At 40.0% G+C, this 18848-nt stretch overlaps 2 protein-coding genes across 2 annotated transcripts; both read left to right on the top strand.

Moving 5' to 3' along the window:
* Nucleotides 1-2887: 2887 nt before the first annotated feature.
* OR4C5 (olfactory receptor family 4 subfamily C member 5) lies at nt 2888-3871 on the top strand (the record flags this gene model as incomplete). Its single annotated transcript, XM_080690842.1, has 1 exon — nt 2888-3871. Exon 1 carries the CDS (start codon nt 2933-2935, stop codon nt 3869-3871), a length of 939 nt encoding a protein of 312 aa, XP_080546968.1. The 5' UTR covers nt 2888-2932.
* A 12852-nt stretch (nt 3872-16723) lies between these two features.
* On the top strand, nt 16724-17653 carry LOC308265671 (olfactory receptor 4C45-like; the record flags this gene model as incomplete). The annotated part of the gene is made up of 1 exon (XM_080699476.1): nt 16724-17653. The coding sequence occupies one exon, from the start codon at nt 16724-16726 to the stop codon at nt 17651-17653; it is 930 nt and encodes a 309-aa protein (XP_080555602.1).
* Between the last annotated feature and the right edge of the window lie 1195 nt (nt 17654-18848).

Raw genomic sequence — 18848 nt, 5'->3', positions numbered from 1 at the left:
ATTTTAATTTGATAAAAATGATTTAGAACTGCTCTCATACTTGTGAATGTTTTTCCATTGTGTTCTGTATCCTTATGCAGCTGAATGAGTCATTTTTTTTCTGTTGCTTATGCCGCTGTTTCCACTTAAAATCTTTTTTCCTAGTCAGATAATAGATGTATATTGATCTCTTTGTTTTTCATGCTTTGAACAAATTTATGCTTTACTCAAAGGTAATACTGTATATTTCTCTCTCTCTCTCTCTCTCTCTCTCTCTCTCTCTCTCTCTCTCTCTCTTTCTCTCTCTCTCTCTCTCTGATTGCATTAGGGAAAAAAAACCCTAGTTTCAAAAAATGCCTATTTAAGCTGGCCATGGTGGCACACACCTGTAATCCCAGTACACAGGAGGCTGAGACAGGTTTATCTCGGGTTTAAGGACAGCTTTAGCCACTTAGCAAGACACTGTCTCAAAATAAAAAATAAACTAATAAGAAGGATGGAGGTATAGCTTGAAGGGTAGACTTCCTCTGGATTCAACCTCTAGTACCCAAAAAAATGCCTTTATAATTCATGGAAAACCATTATGAACTATGCTTAATATTCTTATAAGTATTCTTGAAAGATAATGTCCTTTTGTGATTTGACTATACTTGCTTCTTATTGAGCTAATTAGTGTTCATCAGTTTTGCTTTTATTTTTAAAACACCAAAAAGCTTTTAATTTTTACTTATCAAGTTTATTCTTTTTCTGTTACTAATGTATTTATTTCTGCATTCAACCTTTTTTTCTCATTATAATTTACTGTTTTGCACCTCTTGAGTTTTTAGTGTATTTATTTTTTCTTTTAATATTACAACAATCAAATATTTCAAGGATAAGAATAATGACATGTATTTTTATTTTCATTCTTTTATCGAGGTTCTGCTATACATATACCTTTAGTATACAAACTTTAAGATATGTAATAATGACATTTTTTTTTTGGTGGTACTGGGGTTCCTGGAAGCCCTTCTACCTCCGGGCTACACTCCCAGACCTATTTTTACATTTTTATTTGGAAACAGGGTCTCCTAAGCCAGCGCGCGCGGCTGGCCTCGAACCTGCGCGATCCTCCTGTCTCTGCCTCCCAAGTGCGGGGATTACAAGCGTGCGCCACCACGCCCGGCGTAATAATGACATTTTAATTCCTCTCTACCACTTGCTATTTTATCTATTTTATATAGGAAACTTTTAAATAAATTTCATAAGAAACTTTAGGAGCAGTAAGACCAAGATCTGTACACAGCATCATGTTGTGATTGATCAGTAATAAACAAAAATAGTCTATTTAACTCTAAGTAACACACATGTCCAATAAAGTATGTTTCTTCAGCTTAAAAGCTTCTGTTCAATAATAAAAGCTGGATAATTTTTATGATCTTCCTTAAACTGGGTTATTTAAATTGTATTTACAACTAGAGTTTGATTTGCAAAATATCCCTGAAATAGCCGGGCGTGGTGGCGCATGCTTGTAATCCCAGCATTTGGGAGGCTGAGACCGAAGGATCGTGATTCGCAGACAGCCTCAGCTACTTAGTGAGGCCCTCTGCAACTTAGTGAGACCCTGTTTCAAAATAAAGAATAAAAAATAGGGCGGGGGGGGGGGGTAGCTCGGAGGCCAAATGCCTCTGGGTTCCATCCCCAGACCCGCAAAAAAATAAATATCCCTGAAATAGAAATATGATTGAAGTCCGCCAAATAATGAATTCTGAAGTTTCCTATAACTTTCAAGGAATACTGCATTACATCACGTTGTCTGTTTTATTCTGTTCAGGTTATACTTCATCCAGAGTATTTGATTTTAACCTTGATTATGTATTCTTATATTTTATTATGTATTGATTCTTATATTGATTATGTATTATTATATTTATATATAGTATGAGCCTAGAAATTCAACTGCCAGAGAGTATCTTTGTGTGTGTTGGGGGGTGTTCCTGGGGATTGAACCCAAAAGCTGTCTACCTCTCAGCTACACCCACTAGCCCAATTTTATTTTTGTTTTGAAACAGAGACTCACTAGGTTACAGAAAGTCTTGCTAATTTGCTGAGGCTAGCCTCAAACCAGTGGTCCTCTTCTCTCAGCCTTCCAGGTACTAGAATGACAGGCATGTGCCACAACCCCTGGCAAAAATATCTTATTGCAGTCTCAAATATTCACCACTCAGTCTGGTTTATCTTGAAATGTGACTACACCATCCTTAATTTCAAATTGAACTCACTTGATGTCTTATATTCTCCCTGAAACAAGATAAAGTAACAAGTATGAAAACACTGCCCTGTATCCTCATCAGCACTGGTGACCATAGAAACCAATGCTAGGATGTAGATGCTCTTGGGTGTGAGCTTCTACTCCTCCTATAATCTTCTTTTCATTAAGAATAACCTGTTTTCCTATCAGAAAAAATACTGTGCAGTTATTGGGAGAGTAAAAATCGACATACAATTACAAAAAAAGCCCCTACCATAGAGTATGTGCATAACATATGAAATATACCAACGTCAGTCTGAGTACTCTGTATTGGGAGGGAGGGAAATGGGAAGGAGGGGCGCCAAGAGTGTGTGCATATATGTCATTGTCAGCATGACTTACATTATGATGTGAGACTATAATGCACCAATAAAATCACAATAAATAAAAAACCCTGGCATGACAACATCACAAAGCCATGCTTCTGTGTATGAATGAATGTGTGTGTGAGTGTGTATGAGAAAGAAGAGGGCTATGTATTCATTATATGACTGATAATATGGCCCATCTTGAAGTCTTGGGGTTTTCTGCTTGGGATTTCCATCAATGTCATAGAAAAAATCCTGACAGAAGTCATTTGCATGTACAAAATCTACTGACCACAGTTTCTATCCTTGTGCTATTTCACAGGCAAATCAATTATCCAAATGCCAGACTGAACTCATGAAGCAAGGGAACAATGTGACGGAATTCATCCTGCTTGGCCTGACACAGAACCCAGATGTGCAGAAACTCTTGTTCATGGTTTTTGCAATCATCTACTTTCTCACCCTGGCGGGCAACCTACTCATTGTTGTTACAATTACTACCAGCCCAGCCCTGGGCTCCCCCATGTATTTTTTTCTATCCTTCTTGTCCTTCATAGATGGCTGCTGCTCTTCTACCATGGCCCCTAAAATGATATTTGACTTACTCACTGAAAAGAAAACTATCTCCTTTAGTGGCTGCATGACTCAGCTCTTTGCAGAACATTTCTTTGGGGGGGTCGAGATCATCCTACTCACGGTGATGGCCTATGACCGCTATGTGGCCATTTGCAAGCCCCTGCATTACATGGTCACAATGAACAGGAGAGTATGTGGCCTCCTGGTATCCCTAGCCTGGGCCGGAGGATTTCTTCATGCTCTGATCCAAATTATCTTTATAATCTGGTTGCCCTTTTGTGGCCCAAATGTCATTGACCATTTCATCTGTGACCTCTTTCCTCTCCTAGAGCTCTCTTGCACTGACACTCACATCTTTGGACTCTTCGTTGCTGCCAACAGTGGGCTGATGTGTATGCTCATTTTTGCCATTCTCATAATCTCCTATGCCCACATCCTTTGCTCCCTAAAGACCCGCAGCCCTGAAGAACAACGGAAGGCAGTCTCCACTTGCGCCTCCCATATTACTGTGGTCATCCTATTCTTTGTACCCTGTATATTTGTGTACCTTCGGCCCATGATCACCTTCCCCATTGATAAAGTGGTGGCTGTGTTTTATACCATGGTGACACCCATGTTAAACCCTTTAATCTATACCCTCAGAAACACAGAGGTGAAAAACGCCATGAGGAAGCTCTGGAGCCAAATAATGATCCCAGGTAATAGTTCATATGAATAAAGAGGATAAAAACAAAACCTGTTCATATAAGAAACTTTGTGACATTTACAAATTATTAACCAAAGGGACATTCCTAATCTGCATAAAAATGTCATAATATAGCCAGGCATGGTAGCAAACCCTTATAATCACAGCATTTGGGAGGCTGAGACAGGAGGATCGCAGTTTGCAGCCAGCCTCAGCTACTTAGGCCCTTTACAACTCAGTGAGACCCTGTTCCAAAAAATAAAAAGACTAAAAAATAGGACTAGGGGTATAGCTCAGAGGTAGAATGATCCTGGGTCCATCCCCAGTACCACAAATAAAAAGTCACAATATATGGAAAATTCATTTATATTTTGGGGAGAACAATTTTCTGCAAAGCTTCAAATGTGGATTATATAACTAATACATCAAATAACTGTTCAACATTAAAACAAAAAGGCATGATAGCTAAATATTTTGTTGAAATGCCTAGTTTTAATCCCAGCTAATGAAATCAAGAATGGCTTATTACTGTGAGAGACAGAAAACACTGAGAAATGAATCAATGAATCAGTTTTGAGGAATGAGAGTAAGACAGGACTCGTCATGTACACACATCACAGTATTCTTTTCCTCCATCGTGTCTCCTTTTTCCCCTCCCCACTTTCCTTCAGGAATCCCCTTCCACTCTACTACTGATCTTTCTGCTCATAATCTGAAGTCCTTTTTTTTTCCATTTGCCCTCAAGCTTCCACATAGAGCAAACAATGAACTTGACTTTCTGAGACAAGCTACTCCCACTTAGCATAATATTCTCCAGCTCCGTCCATTTTCCTTCAAATAACATAATTTTGTTCTTTATGGCTGAATAAAGTGATTGTGTATATTTACCACATTTTCTCTATTTATTCATCTGTTGACAGACACCGAGGTTGGTACCATAATTTGACTGTTGTGAGTCGTGCTGCTATAAACATGGATATGCGTGTACTTATCAAACGTCGCCTTTGAAATAACACATCGGTATTAAGGGGAGCACGTGTTAGCCAAACTTTTGCAATTATCTTGATTCCCAAATAGTGTAGAGTGGTTAAATAGCAATCTTTATAAAACCAATACAAATAGAGCCCTTTTCTGCTTCCGTGTAACACACTATGCTACACTGCCGGATTGAAACCATAAATTTATAAACCATCATATTTATCCCTTTACCTAAAATGTAAGTCAATACTGAAGGAAATTATGCAATTATTCACTAGGAGGGCCAACAAAATATTACAAATTCCAATATAGGCTGAGTCTTCAATGGTTCCCCAGCACATTTTCTCACTAATTAAAGACACAACCTTCTGAGCATATGCTCCAAATTTCCCCCAATTCCTTATAACCTATATCCCACAAATTTTCCTTTAATCCTAAAAGATTATGCATCCTCCTGGCAGCAAAATACGAACCAAAGCAAGGTCATTCTCTGAATCTTGAGCTTCTTCATCAAATATTGAATCCAGATTCTAACCAGACAACAGCAAGACGAAAGAATAGGATTTTACAGGGCTTATCCCACCTCATAAATATCAATTTGAACAGCAGTCCATATACAAGAGCTAAGGAAAGTAGGTGAGACCATATAGCACTTGGCTTTAGCACCAAAATAAGAAAAGATGCACAGAAAAGGATAAGAAAGAAATTTTGATGAGACCTGCCTCACCCCAGGCCCCAGGCACTGTAGTATATGGAAAGAGAAGCCCACTTCCTGGGGTAGGAAGCTAGAAGGAAGCACTGGGCTTTGCCTTTGACCCCAGCAGTGAACCTGCCTCAGGAAAACCCAGCACTGGACAATGTTGTGAGGCCCAAGGCTCCACAACTGTACAACCGGCCTGGTCTCCAGGCCCATGACGCCACAGGCTGAACCTAGCAGCTTTAGGCACGCTGCTTGCCCCAGCTCCAAGCAGCCCACTGGACTCAGTCTTTGGCCTGCCCCAGTAAGTGTGGGTACTGTTGTTGGGAATGATGCAGCCACTATGGGAAAAAATGGGAGGTTCCTCAAACTTTTAAAAATGGAACTACTATAGGCTGCATAATTTCCACTTCTGAGTATTTACCCAAAAGAATTGAAATCAGAAAATAGAAGAGATATTTATACTTGATGTTATCATTTCAGCATGATTCAAGAGGGGGACACTATTTAAATGTTCATTTATATATTAATGGATAAATAAAATGTAACATAAACATATATAGACACTGGAATATTATCCAGTGGTATAAAGTAAGGAAATCCTGTAATTTGTAAGTGTATGAGTAAACCTTGAGGACAGTACACTAAGTGAAATATGCCAGTCACAGTGAAAGGCTCCATTTTAAAAGAAAAATTATAAGCCCCTAGCAGCCAGCTAATAGTTAAAAGAAAAATATTTTTTACTGCAGCCTAAGAAGTATAGGCTCAAGAATGAGAAATATGCAATAAGCCCACCCTGTTCCAGGAACCTACCTAGCATCTTATCTATACTGACCGGGTCAGCGTGCCCTGTGCTGGGAACCTGCTGACTACACCTAGTATCTTATCTAACACTTGACTACAGAATGTACTTTTCAAATGATTCTGTAATGTTCTGTAAACGCATGCAATCCGGCCCAAACCCCCCTAACTAGTGGTCTTTTCCCTATAAATACCCTCAGTTTCAGTCGCTTGGGGCCGAACTCCTATACAAGTCGGCCCCAGTGCACTGGCTCCTTAATAAACCTTTTGCTGTTTGCATCAAGGACATAAGTCTCTCGTGTGTACTTGGACTCGCATATCCCAAGGCTTGATTGAGGGTGTCCCCTCTGTGGGGGTCTTTCAACAGAAGGGCAAATACTACATACATTTCAGATGTGAAGTATCTGAAATATGCAAACTCATAGAAATGCAAAGTACAGTGGTAGCTGACATACACTGGGGAAAGGGGGCAATTCAGTGTCTATTTAACAGACATAGCTTCAATTATGCAAGGCTAATAAGTTCTAGAGATTTGCTTTACAATCGGTGCAAAAGAATTAAAGTTAGAACAATGCAGTGATAGCCAGGTGTGGTGGTGAATGCTTGTAACCCCGGTACTTGGCAGGCTGAGACAGGAGGATCACAGATTCACTGCCAGCCTCAGCTACTTAGTGAGGCCCTCTAAACTTTATAGCTGAATATTATTCCATTGTGTGTATTTCCCATAACTTTGCAAACCATTCATCTATTGATGGGGGCCTAGGTTGTTTCCAAATTTTGGCTATTGCAAATTTTGCTGCTATGAACATAGGTATGCATATGTTGCTGTAGTTCTCTGTTTTCAAACCCTTTGGAAAAATACCCAGGAGTGGTAAAGCTGGATCGTATGGTGGATCTATTCCCAGTTTTCTAAGGAATCTCCACACAGATCTCCATAGTGGCTGAACTAGTTTGCACTCCCACCAACAATGTAAAAGAGTTCCTCTTTCCCCACATCCTCACCAGCATTTATTATTGTTTGATTTCTTTATGCTTTCCAATCTGACTGGGGTTAGATGGAATCTCAGTGTAGTTTTGATTTGCATCTCCCTGATGGCTAATGATGAAGAACATCTTTTCATGAATCTATTGACCATTTGTATCTCCTCTTTTGTAAAGTGTCGATTTAGTTCATTTGCCCATTTCTTGATTGGGTTGTTTGTTTTGCTAGTGTAGAGTCTTTTGAGCTCTTTTTATATTCTGGATATTAGCCCCCTATCAAAATGGTGACTGGTAAAGATCTTCTCCCATTCTGTAGGCTTCCTCTTTAGGTTCTTGATGGTTTCCTTTGATGAGAAGAAACTTTTTAGTTTGATGCTATCCCACTTGTTGATTCTTGCTTTAATTTCCTGAGCTTTGGAGGTTTTATTGAGAAAGTTACTGCCTGTGCCTATATGTTGTAGTGATGAGCCTATGGTCTCCTCCAATAACTTCACAGTCTCTGGTCTGATTTCTAAGTCTTTGGTCCATCTCGAGTTGATTTCTGTGCATGGTGAGATATATGGGTTTAGTTCCATCTTTCTACAAATGGATAGCCAGTTCTCCCAGCACCATTTGTTGAAAAGGCTGTCTTTTCTCCAGCATATGAGTTTGGCCCCTTTGTCAAAGATTAATTGGCTGTAGGTGTGTGGATTTGTTTCTGTATCTTCTATTCTGTTCCACTGGTCAGTGTCCTGTTATTGTGCCAGTACCATGCTGTTTTTACTACTATTGTTCTATAGTATAGTTTGAAGTCTGTGATTGTGATGCCTCCTGCATGATTCTTGTTGCTCAGAATTGCTTTGGCTATTCTGGGTCTTTTCTTTCTCCATATAAAGTTCATGATTGCTTTTTCTAGGTCTGTGAAGAATGTCGTTGGTATTTTGATGGGAATTACATTGAATCTATAAATCATTTTTGGCAGAATGGCCATTTTGATGATATGTAGTATAGTTTAAAGTCAGGTATTGTGATTGATTCCTCCTGCATGGTTTTTGTTGCTGAGAATGACTTTGGCTATTCTGGGTTTTTATCTTGGTCCTGGTGTAAAATTTTCTTGATATGTTTTGAATGCTTATTACTAGTATTTTGTTTAGAATGTTTGTACTTATGTTCATTAAGGATATTGGTTTGTAATTTTCTTTTCTTGAGGTATCTTTATTCAGTTTTGGTACTAAGGTCATAGTGGCCTCATAGAAGTTTGAAAAACTTTCATCTATTTCTATATCACAAAATAATTTGGGTTTAGTTCTTCTTTAAAGGTTTCATAGAATTCTGCTGGCAGTCCATCTGAACCTGAACTTTTCTCTAATGATACCATTACCTAACATAATTATTATTTTTGTGTTAGAACATTTAACATCCTCTCTCTTAGCATTTTTTGCCATAAAGAAAAGACCTTTTTATTTTTATTTTTTTAATTTATTTTTATTGGTGCATTGTAATCATACATCACATTGGAATACAAGACTTGAGAGGATATACAAGCACACATCATCCAATTAGCCATCATCAAGTCCCCATCCCATTCCCTCCCCATCCCTCAAACCCATGCTTGTTTGGTGATTAACTTTGATACATATGTTTATGTACCTCCTGCTTTTTTTTTTTTTTTTTTTTTTTTTTTTTTTTTTTTTTTGGTGGTACTGGGGTTCCTGGAAGCCCTTCTACCTCCGGGATACACTCCCACGGGCTACACTCCCAGACCTATTTTTTAACATTTTTATGTGGAAACAGAGTCTCTTAAGCCAGCGAGGCTGGCTTTGAACCAGCGCGATCCTCCTGTCTCTGCCTCCCAAGCACGGGGATTACAAGCGTGCGCCACCACGCCCGGCTACCTCCTGCATTTTAAAGAGGCTCCATCCTCCCCTATTCCATACCCTCTGATTGGTCACCTTAATTGCTTCACTATAGGGCCCTTTCTATAGCTCGACCACTTCCTGTTGCCCCTTTCCTCCTAGTTATTGCTGATTAGGGGAAGCATCTAGTTTTAATTTTCTGTGACATTTCTCTGTGCATGCCGCATTGCAAATACCGATCCCACTCTTGATAGCCCCAGTTGTGGCCTGGCTACCCGGTGGACTGATCCAGACCTCGCTGGCTCAAGCAGCAGCCTTGCCTCATGGGAGGATCCGATTCTGGTCTCGCTGGCCCCGACACTGGCCTAACCCCTCAGCTGGCTCCGATCCCAGCCTCGGAGGCCTCAGCACCGGCCTTGTCTCACTGCAGGCTCTGATCCCGGCCTCATTGGCCCCAGCACCGGCCTAACCCCTCAGCAGGCTCCGATCCCAGCCTTGGAGGCCTCAATAGCAGCCTTGCCTCACAGAAGGCTCCGATGCCAGCCGCTGGCCCCAGCACTGGCCTAACCCCTCAGCAGGCTCTGATCCCAGCCTTGGAGGCCCCGGCACCGGCCTTGCTTCATGGCAGGCTCCGATCCTGGCCACGCTGGCCCTGGCACCGGCCTGACCCCTCGGCAGGCTTCAATCCCGTCCTCGCTGGCCCCAGCACTGGCCTTGCCTCACGGCAGGCTCTGATCCTGGCCTCGCTGGTCCCAGAACCAGCCTAACCCCTCGGCAGGCTCCAATTCTGGCCTCAGAGGCCTCAATAGCGGCCTTGCCTCACAGAAGGCTCTGATGCCGGCCGCTGGCCCCAGCACCAGCCTAACCTCTCAGCAGGCTCTGATCCTGGCCTCAGAGGCCCCAGCACCGGCCTTGCCTCATGGCAGGCTCCAATCCCGGCTTCACTGGCCCCAGCACCGGCCTAACCCCTAGAAAGGCTCCGATCCCGGCCTCTGAGGCCTCAATAGCGGCCTTGCCTCACGGAAGGCTCCAGTGCTGGCTATTGGCCCCGGCACCGGCCTAACCCCTCAGCAGGCTCCGATCCCGGCCTCGGAGGCTCCAGCACCAGCCTTGCCTCATGACAGGCTCCAATCCCAACTTTGCTGTGTCCGTCGCTGGCCTCACCCCTCGGCAGGCTCTAATCCGAGCACCCTCTTCGCCCAACCATTTGTCCCACATTCTCGAGGGTGTGTGGTGGTAGCACTCTGCCTCTGGGGTCATTACTTCAAAGGTTCCAGGTATAATGCATCAGATCTCTGCCTCCTCTGAGTACTGGCCACTGCCATTGCTACTGCCTCCACCATTTCAAATCTTTCCCAAGCTCTTTTTCCACTCTGAATGTTGTCCAGTGTTCCTGAGCATGCAAGACAGTAGCATTCAACCTTTGGTGTAATTTCTCAAAAAAAAAAAATAAATAAATAAGGTTGGTAGGATCTGATTTCTGCTTCTCCTGAATACAAGTCTCCACCGCAGCACCGCCTTTCTCCTTGGTCTCCGCTAAAGTATCTCTCCTTATAGGTGATGTCCAAGATTATTAACAATGTAGAGAAGAAGCAGTCCTCCTTAGCGGAGAATTTTTCTAATAATTCCAGTTCATTTGGATAAATTTTGTCTGCATCTCCAGTATCCTGGCATCCGCCAGGGCCTCCTTGACCCCTCTCCGATATTTTCCCTTTTTATTTTTATTTTCCTTTTTTACAGGGTCCTTCTGGGTGGAAAGGGGGTCGCCTAGGGGTGCCCCACCAGCGCCTGCCCACCCGCCCAGGGTTGGGGCCAGAGACCCGGACTACAGGGTCCTTCCAGGTGTAAAGGGGGTCGTCGAAGGGTGCCCCGCCAGCGCCTGCCCACCCGCCCAGGGTCGGGGCCAGAGGCCCAGACCATAGGGTCCTTCCAGGTGGGGAGGGGGTCACCGAAGGGTGTCCCTCCAGGGCCTACCCACCCGCCCAGGGTCGGGGCCAGAGGCCCAGACCACAGGGTCATTCCTGGTGGAGAGGGGGTAGCCTAGGGGTGCCCCCCCAGCACCTGCCCACCCGCCCAGGGTCGGGGCCAGAGGCCCGGACCACAGGGTCCTTCCAGGTGGAAAGGGGTCACCTAGGGGTGCCCTGCCAGCGCCTGCCCACCCGCCCTGGTTCAGGGCCAGAGGCCTGGACCCTCTCTTAGCATTTTAAGTATTTTTTTTTCAATTTTGCATTGTAAGCATCCATTATAATGAAGCTCAGAGTGCTAGAGGCATACATGCACAGGGGATTCAGTGAGCCCTCCTTGTCTCCCACTCGCTTTCCCTCTCCCCTTTCCCATGCATAACACTGTAATTGATATTAATCTGTTTATATACATTATGTCCATTGAAATGTACCCTCTTCAAGTCTCCCTCTCCTCTCGCACATCCCTCTGTTAGGTTTCCCTCCCTCACTCCACCAAGATTTCTCTTCCTTTATCTGGAGTCCCTCCTGTGTCCCAAATTCTCCCTAGCATCCACATATGAGGAAAAATATCCAACCTTTCACTTTTTTGACTGACTAATCTCACTTAGGATAATATTCACCAGTGCCATCTATTTCCTTGCAAATTACATAATGTTGTTCTTTATGGCTGAATAGAATTATGTGTATAACCCATAATTTTGTATTTCGTTCATCTGTATTCATTAACTATAATCACTATGCTGTACAAAAAAATCTTCTGAACTTATTTTTATCTAACTGCAATTTTATATCCTTTAACCACATTCCTCAACATCACCCCTAATTTACCTGACCTCTGGGTAATCAATATCCTACTCTACCTCTATGAGATCAGCATTTTCAGATTTCACATGTGAGTGAGATCAAGCAGTATTTGTCTTTCTATATTTGGTTTACATAAAGTCCCGCAGGTGCGTCCATGCTGCAGCAGTTGGCAGGATTTCCTTCTTTATGGCTGAATAGCATCGCACACTATATGTCTACCACATTTATCCATTCTCCAGTTTCTGGACTCCTCGGTTGATACCATATCTAAGCTACTGTAAATATTACTGTGGCAAACATAGAAGTCCAAATATCTCTTTAACATAGTGCTTTCATTTCCTTTGGGTGTATACTCAGAAGTAGGATCCATGCATTTTGTGGTAGTTCTACTTTTAAATTTTGAGAGACCTGCATACTATTTTCCATAATGGCTATACTAATTTATATTCCTACCAACATCCTCATTAATACTTGTCATCTTTTTTATCTTTTTCATAATAATAATTCTAACTAGGAAAAGTTGTTCTCGCATTATGGTTTTAATATGCATTTCAATGATGATTAGTGATGCTTATAATTTTCTACTACGCCTACTGGCCAATCATTGTCTTCTTTTGAGAAATGTCTATTCAGGTGTTTTGTTATTTTTTATCGGTGCATTTTTTGTAATCCTACAACTTGTTGAAGTTCATGATGATAGAGATATGCATGCACATAGCACTCACTGAGCCTTCCCCCAGTCCCCTCTCTATTCACTCCACCCTCCTTCCCATGCTCAGCACAGTGATTGGCTTGGATAATTTTGTGTGTATGTAAATCATGACCATTGAGGTGTTTTCCTCTTCACCTCCTGTCCCATCTTCCTCATTATATATGAACATAGCATTATTTCAACTGTTTCCTTCATCAAGCCTCCTTTTTCCCCCACCCACCGCCCTCCCCAGATTCTTCCATTCTTCTACTAGTCTCTCTCCTCTTATCTGAGGTCCCTCTTCTTTCCTATTTTCTCCCTAGCTTCCACAAATGAGAAAAAACATGCAACCATTGACTTTCTGAGACTGGATGATCTCACTTAGCATAATGGATGAAAACAGTTTCTGCAAATGACCTATTTCTGTTCTTTATAGCTTGGTAAAATTCTATCATGTCTGTATATCACATTTTCTTTATCCATTCATCTACTGATGAAACTCTAAGTTGTTTCATAATTTTGCTACTGTGGGTTGTACTGCTATAAACATGGATATTCATGTATCATTGTTCCTGTTGCATTGGTCTTTGTGTCTGTTTTTATACCAGTACCATGATGTTTGGGTTATTTTTAAGTTTTGTTCAAGATTGCTTTGGCTATTCAAGGACTTTTGTGATCTCATACAAATTTTATGATTTTTTCTAATGCTTTGAAAAATTTTATTAGTGTTTTAATGGGATTTCATTGAATCTATAATTACTTTGTGTAGTTAAGACATTTTCACAATATTAATTCTTCTAATCTGTGGACATGTGCTATCTTGCCATTTATTTGTGTCTTCTTCAATTTATTTCATTAATAGTTTATAGTTTTCTTAGTAGAGATACTCCATATCTTTGGTTATTTCCAGGTGTTTTATCTTTTTATAGCTATTGTAAACTGGAATTGTCTTTTTTACTTCTTTTTCAGATAGTTTGCTGTTACTGCCTAGAAACACTACTAATATTTGCATGTTGTATTTGTATGTTTATTTTGTGTCCTATAACTTTACTGAATTAATCAGTTGGTTCTAATAGTTTTTTATGAAGTCTTTAGGATCTTACATATATAAGATCATGTTATTATCTGCCAATAATGAAGATCTCACCCCATATTCTATGTCAGGCTCAACAATATCACAATTAGCAAAGAAACACTAAAAAGAAGCTTCCAAAATTATACGACTCAGGTCTAATCCTAAACTTAACCTAATGCATCTTTCTGCCTAACTCAACTGCATTCCTAAGACTAGCCACTAGTGATATTTGTGGATACCAACAGGGAGTAAACAAAAGACTTTGATGTCGCCTTGGCAAAGATTTCAGCAGAGCCAAATATTGATCCTCTGGGTATTTGAGAGGTTTAATCTTTACCAAATCCTGAAGTTGATTTAAACATTTCTCTAGAGTCCATGAAGAAAAATTTAAAAAAGGTCTGTGAGCAAATGGCAGCAGAAAGCCATGCACAAAAAGGATGCAGACTTGTTTAGGAAACACTACAGTGGGGTTTAGTGGGTTTTTTCAGAAATAGAGTTGACGGGAGAAACGAGTCAGGAGTGAACATAATTCTCTTTCGACATAACTCATGGGCTCCTAGGAAGTAACAATATGGCCAAATTGATTGAGAAAACAATATCCAACCAAGTGGATTCACTTATATATTTTATGTTTGAATATACTAACTCTTCTTGATTTGGATAATTTTTCTTTATTCCTATTGTTTTTAATTTGGATTAAATATACTTCAAATGATTACTTATGCTTTCATAGAAAACAAAAAATTAGTAAGAATTAAATACTAGAGCTATCAAAGTTGCCTAAGTAAAATATCTCATTTATGCTGAATAAGTTCAAATTGACAATGAGAACAGACAAAACTAAAACAATCCAAACAGAAGAGTTGTCTAGAGAGATAATCATTTAAATGTCCTGCTTGTTAAATTATGGATCCATTGAAAGTTGTATTGCACATACCCAGAGGGAAGAAAATATGGCCAGTACTCAGTCTAAAAACAAGCAACAGAGGAATCTGCAATCCACTTTAACTGGGTGAGTAAAACTACTTTATTCTCCCAAATTTTAACATGCTTTAGCTAATTTATTTTCACTTAAGTGGTTTTTGTGGTTACATATTTAATTGGAAGTTTGATGTTATTCCATTAAAATTAATTTAAACAGGATAACATTAAAATATCAATAGAAAGTACTGTCTGTAATTTTGCCAGACCAGATGCTGTTAAGAAGGACAGGTCACTTTTCAAGCATTGTGGTTAATATTTATGTCTCACTAATATATATATATATATATATATATATATATATATATATATATATATATTCTGTACAGTTCTGTTTGTAATGACTTCCACATTCCCACTTTAAAGTTAGTATTTGTGAATTAAACCTATTAAGAATAATTAAATTTTACTCAGTCATGAGGAAAAACAAAATTTTGTCATTTGCAGCAAAACAGATGGAACTAAAGAGTATTATACTAAACAGATCAGCCAATCTCTGATAGTAAGCAGTTGTATGGGAAACAAGAGAGACTTCAAGTAAATAAGAGATTCCACTAAAATAGTATAAGGGTACTAAGGGAGGGGGGAGAGACTTGATGAAGGAAACAGTTCAAGTAATGCTATGTATATACATGAAATAATCAACAATAAGATGCATGGGGAGGGAGAGGGCGTAGGAAGAGATCCAGAGGAAAATACAAGTGCTGTGTGCATGTGTGTTTCTATCACTATGAGCTTCATATGATATACAATTACAATGCACACATAAAAGTTTATTTTAAAAAAAGGATAAATAATCACATATTTACCATCTAGGAGCCAAGAATAGAAAGGAAACAATTAAGGGAATGAGATTTCCTAAAAAACCAAAGATAGCTTCTTCATTTTTTTGAAGAGAGGTCATGGTGCTAACTTCTGTTTCCAGAATTTTTAGTTTTTAGAAAATTATGTGGTTTGGTTTGGTTTGGAAAATGCTTCTGCTTTGTTTTGAGGAAAGATTGGAGAAAGAAGGAAAAGCAGAGAAAGAATAAAACACCTCATGACGTTTTGGAAAAACATGGACTTACTCTTAAAAATCCACTCCTAATTCACTCAGGAAAATAATATATTTTTGTATATATTCAATATACTACCAGATTGCAATGAAGACTAAAATTTTATCTTTACGGACTGAAATTTACCCTCAAAGGAAAATTGTACTTTCTTCGCTGACCCTAATATTTAAGTCATGTCAGTAGAAAACTCAGGGTAACCCGTGTCTTATTCCACTTATAAGACTAGAGTATGGATATTTATCTAATCCAAAGCTAATTCTATATGCAGTAATGGTTCAACTATGTGGAAACTGTATTTGTGAAATATTAACTTTTAGGGGAAACTTGTACCATTTATTTATCCACATCTAAGTGTGTGGAAAGAAGAAACATCAAAGAAAGGGTGATGTAGAGACAGACGCAGCATCTAAGACTATTGAACAAATTATGCTCAGTGATCTATGGTAAAGACAGCTCTTCAGCATTCAAAAAGAAAAACTGCGTCTACAGCTCTGTCTCTGTCACTTTGTGTATTTACAGTCCTATGATAGGAAGGAATCATAAGCCACAAAATGCAGCTGGTTTCAATTTAGCAAGACTATGCACTTTGGTATTTGAGACAAAGTTGACTTTAATAGAATATTGTGTTCATGTACTTACAGATGTCCATGATGCTAGACAAATATAACTTCAAAATAATCATATTGGTATCATTTTCCCTCTCCCAGCAATGAAAGAACTCCACCTCAGAGATTTTTTTAAGCAAGAAGGAAAGTTTGGAAAACAACCGCAAGCCAAATTCATAATAACCTTGTGCTTTCTTGTACTTACAAATTCATTCACTAAAATTCATTAGAAATCTAATCTCCTTCTGTTCTTTACAACTAGCTGTGAAAGAGAAAAAGTGAGTAAAAAGTGTAGCAACATCAATTTCAGAGAAGTCTAATGAAAGAAGGATTTTAACACTGAATATAAAATATCATCAGTCAGAAATACTTGACTTTTTTTCAGATCAATCATATATCTACAACCAAAGCTAAGTTGATGGGAAAGATGAGCAATGTGACAGAATTCATCTTGCTGGGCCTGACCCAAAATCCAGAACTGCAGAAATTCTTATTTGTTGTGTTCTTAATGACCTATCTGATCACACTGGCAGGTAACACACTCATCTCCATTACCATCTTCATGAGCCCGGCCCTCGGTTCTCCCATGTACTTTTTTCTGTCTTATCTATCCATCATAGATAGTGTCTACTCTTCCTCCATAGTGCCCAAAATGATCTTTGGCTTGATCTCTGAAAAGAACACCATATCCTTCAATGGCTGCATGACGCAGCTCTTTGCTGAACACTGTTTTGCTGCGATGGAGATCATCTTGCTAATGGCCATGGCCTTTGACCGCTATGTCGCCATCTGCAAGCCTCTGCACTACATGTCCATCATGAGACAATCTGTGTGCTGCTGCCTGGTGGCGATGGCAGGGGTCTTGGGCTTTATTCATGGAGGGATACAGATTTTATTCATGGCCCAGTTGCCATTCTGTGGCCCCAACATCATCGACCACTTTATGTGTGATTTAATAGCTCTCCTGGAGCTCGCTTGCACAGACACCCACATTTTGGGGCCCCTGATCACTGCCAACAGCGGATCACTGTGTTTTCTCATTTTCTCCATGTTGCTGGCTTCCTATGTGGTCATCCTGTGCTCCCTGAGGACTCATAGCTCTGAAGGTCGTCGCAAAGCCCTGTCGACCTGCACCTCTCATATCACTGTTGTTGTCCTGTTCTTTGTTCCTTGTTCATACCTATACCTGAGACCTGTGACCTCCTTACCCACGGACAAAGCCATGACTGTGTTTTGCACCCTAGTAACACCCATGTTGAACCCTTTGATCTACACCTTCCGAAATGAAGAAGTAAAAAAGGTTATGAAAAAGCTCTGGGGTCCAATAATGAAAGCCAGTAATAAGTAAACCTTGCGATTTGTGTATTTAGGCAAGAAGAATATCTAGTGATATTTTATAGAGACGTACTATCCTTCTTGACTGATTAAAATTGGGATTGTCGATTATCCTGTCTGCATCAAATTTGTAGTGAACATACGAATTGTGTATATTAATGCAGTACAGTGTGATAACCTGACACATGTATGTAAGGGGAAGTGGTCAAATCAGGGTGGTTATCATTTTCATCTCCTTAGTTGCTTATCATTTCTTTGCATAGGGAATCTTTAAACTCCTCTCTTCTAGTTTATCATGAATTATATAATAAAATTGTGAATTAGAGTCACCGTACTATCCTACAGAACATTAATATATATTCCTCCTGTGTAACTATACTTGGGTACTCATTATCTAACCTCCCCTCGTTACTTCTCCTCCCATTCCTTTGTAACGTCTAGTGGTCAATAATCTGCTTTCAACTCCTATGAGATCAACCTGTATAGCATTCAGATGGGTAAGAGCATGCAATATATGTCTTTGTATGTCTAGCTCATTTCCTTTACATGTCTGCTAGTCCCATTCATGTTGCCACAAGTTGCAGGATTTTATGATTTTTATAAATGAATAATACTCCATTGTGTATATATACCACATTACCTCACATAATAGTTACTGTTTCTGCAGTAAGAACACTTAAAATTTAATTAGATAAATTTGGCTTAAACTTTTTATCTAGAAAGTGGCCTAGACAGAATTCAAGTGCAAGTTAGTCTAACTCGAAGTGTTTTTGCTATTGGGTATGGTGGCACACACCTATAATGCCAGTACTTGGGAGGCTAAGACAGGAAGGTTAATTACAAGTTTGTAGCCAGTCTCAGATACAAGAGAGACCCTCAGGGACTTAGCAAGACCCTGTTTCTAAATTTAAAAAAAAAGGGCTGAGGATGTGGCTCAAAGGTAGAATGCCCCTAGCTTCAATATCCAACAGCAGAAAGAGAAAAAGAAGAAAGAAGAAAGAAGGGAAAGAAGGGAAGAAGGGAAGGAGGGAGGAAGGAAGGGAGAGAGGGAGGGAGGGAAGGAAGAAGGGAAGGAGGGAGGGAAGAGGTTTTTTTGCTTTACTAAACCCTATACTACTTTCTCTGAATATAAACAATTTAATTTCCTACATTTGTTTTAAATTTCTTACACTTGCTTTGAAATTCTCTGTTTGAGATTTTTTGACCTT

This window comes from Muscardinus avellanarius, assembly GCF_963383645.1.
Source record: "Muscardinus avellanarius genome assembly, chromosome: 1".
NCBI classification, from domain to species: domain Eukaryota; kingdom Metazoa; phylum Chordata; class Mammalia; order Rodentia; family Gliridae; genus Muscardinus; species Muscardinus avellanarius.
Note: the sequence above shows the minus strand (reverse complement) of the source record. Positions and strands in the feature narration are given on the sequence as shown.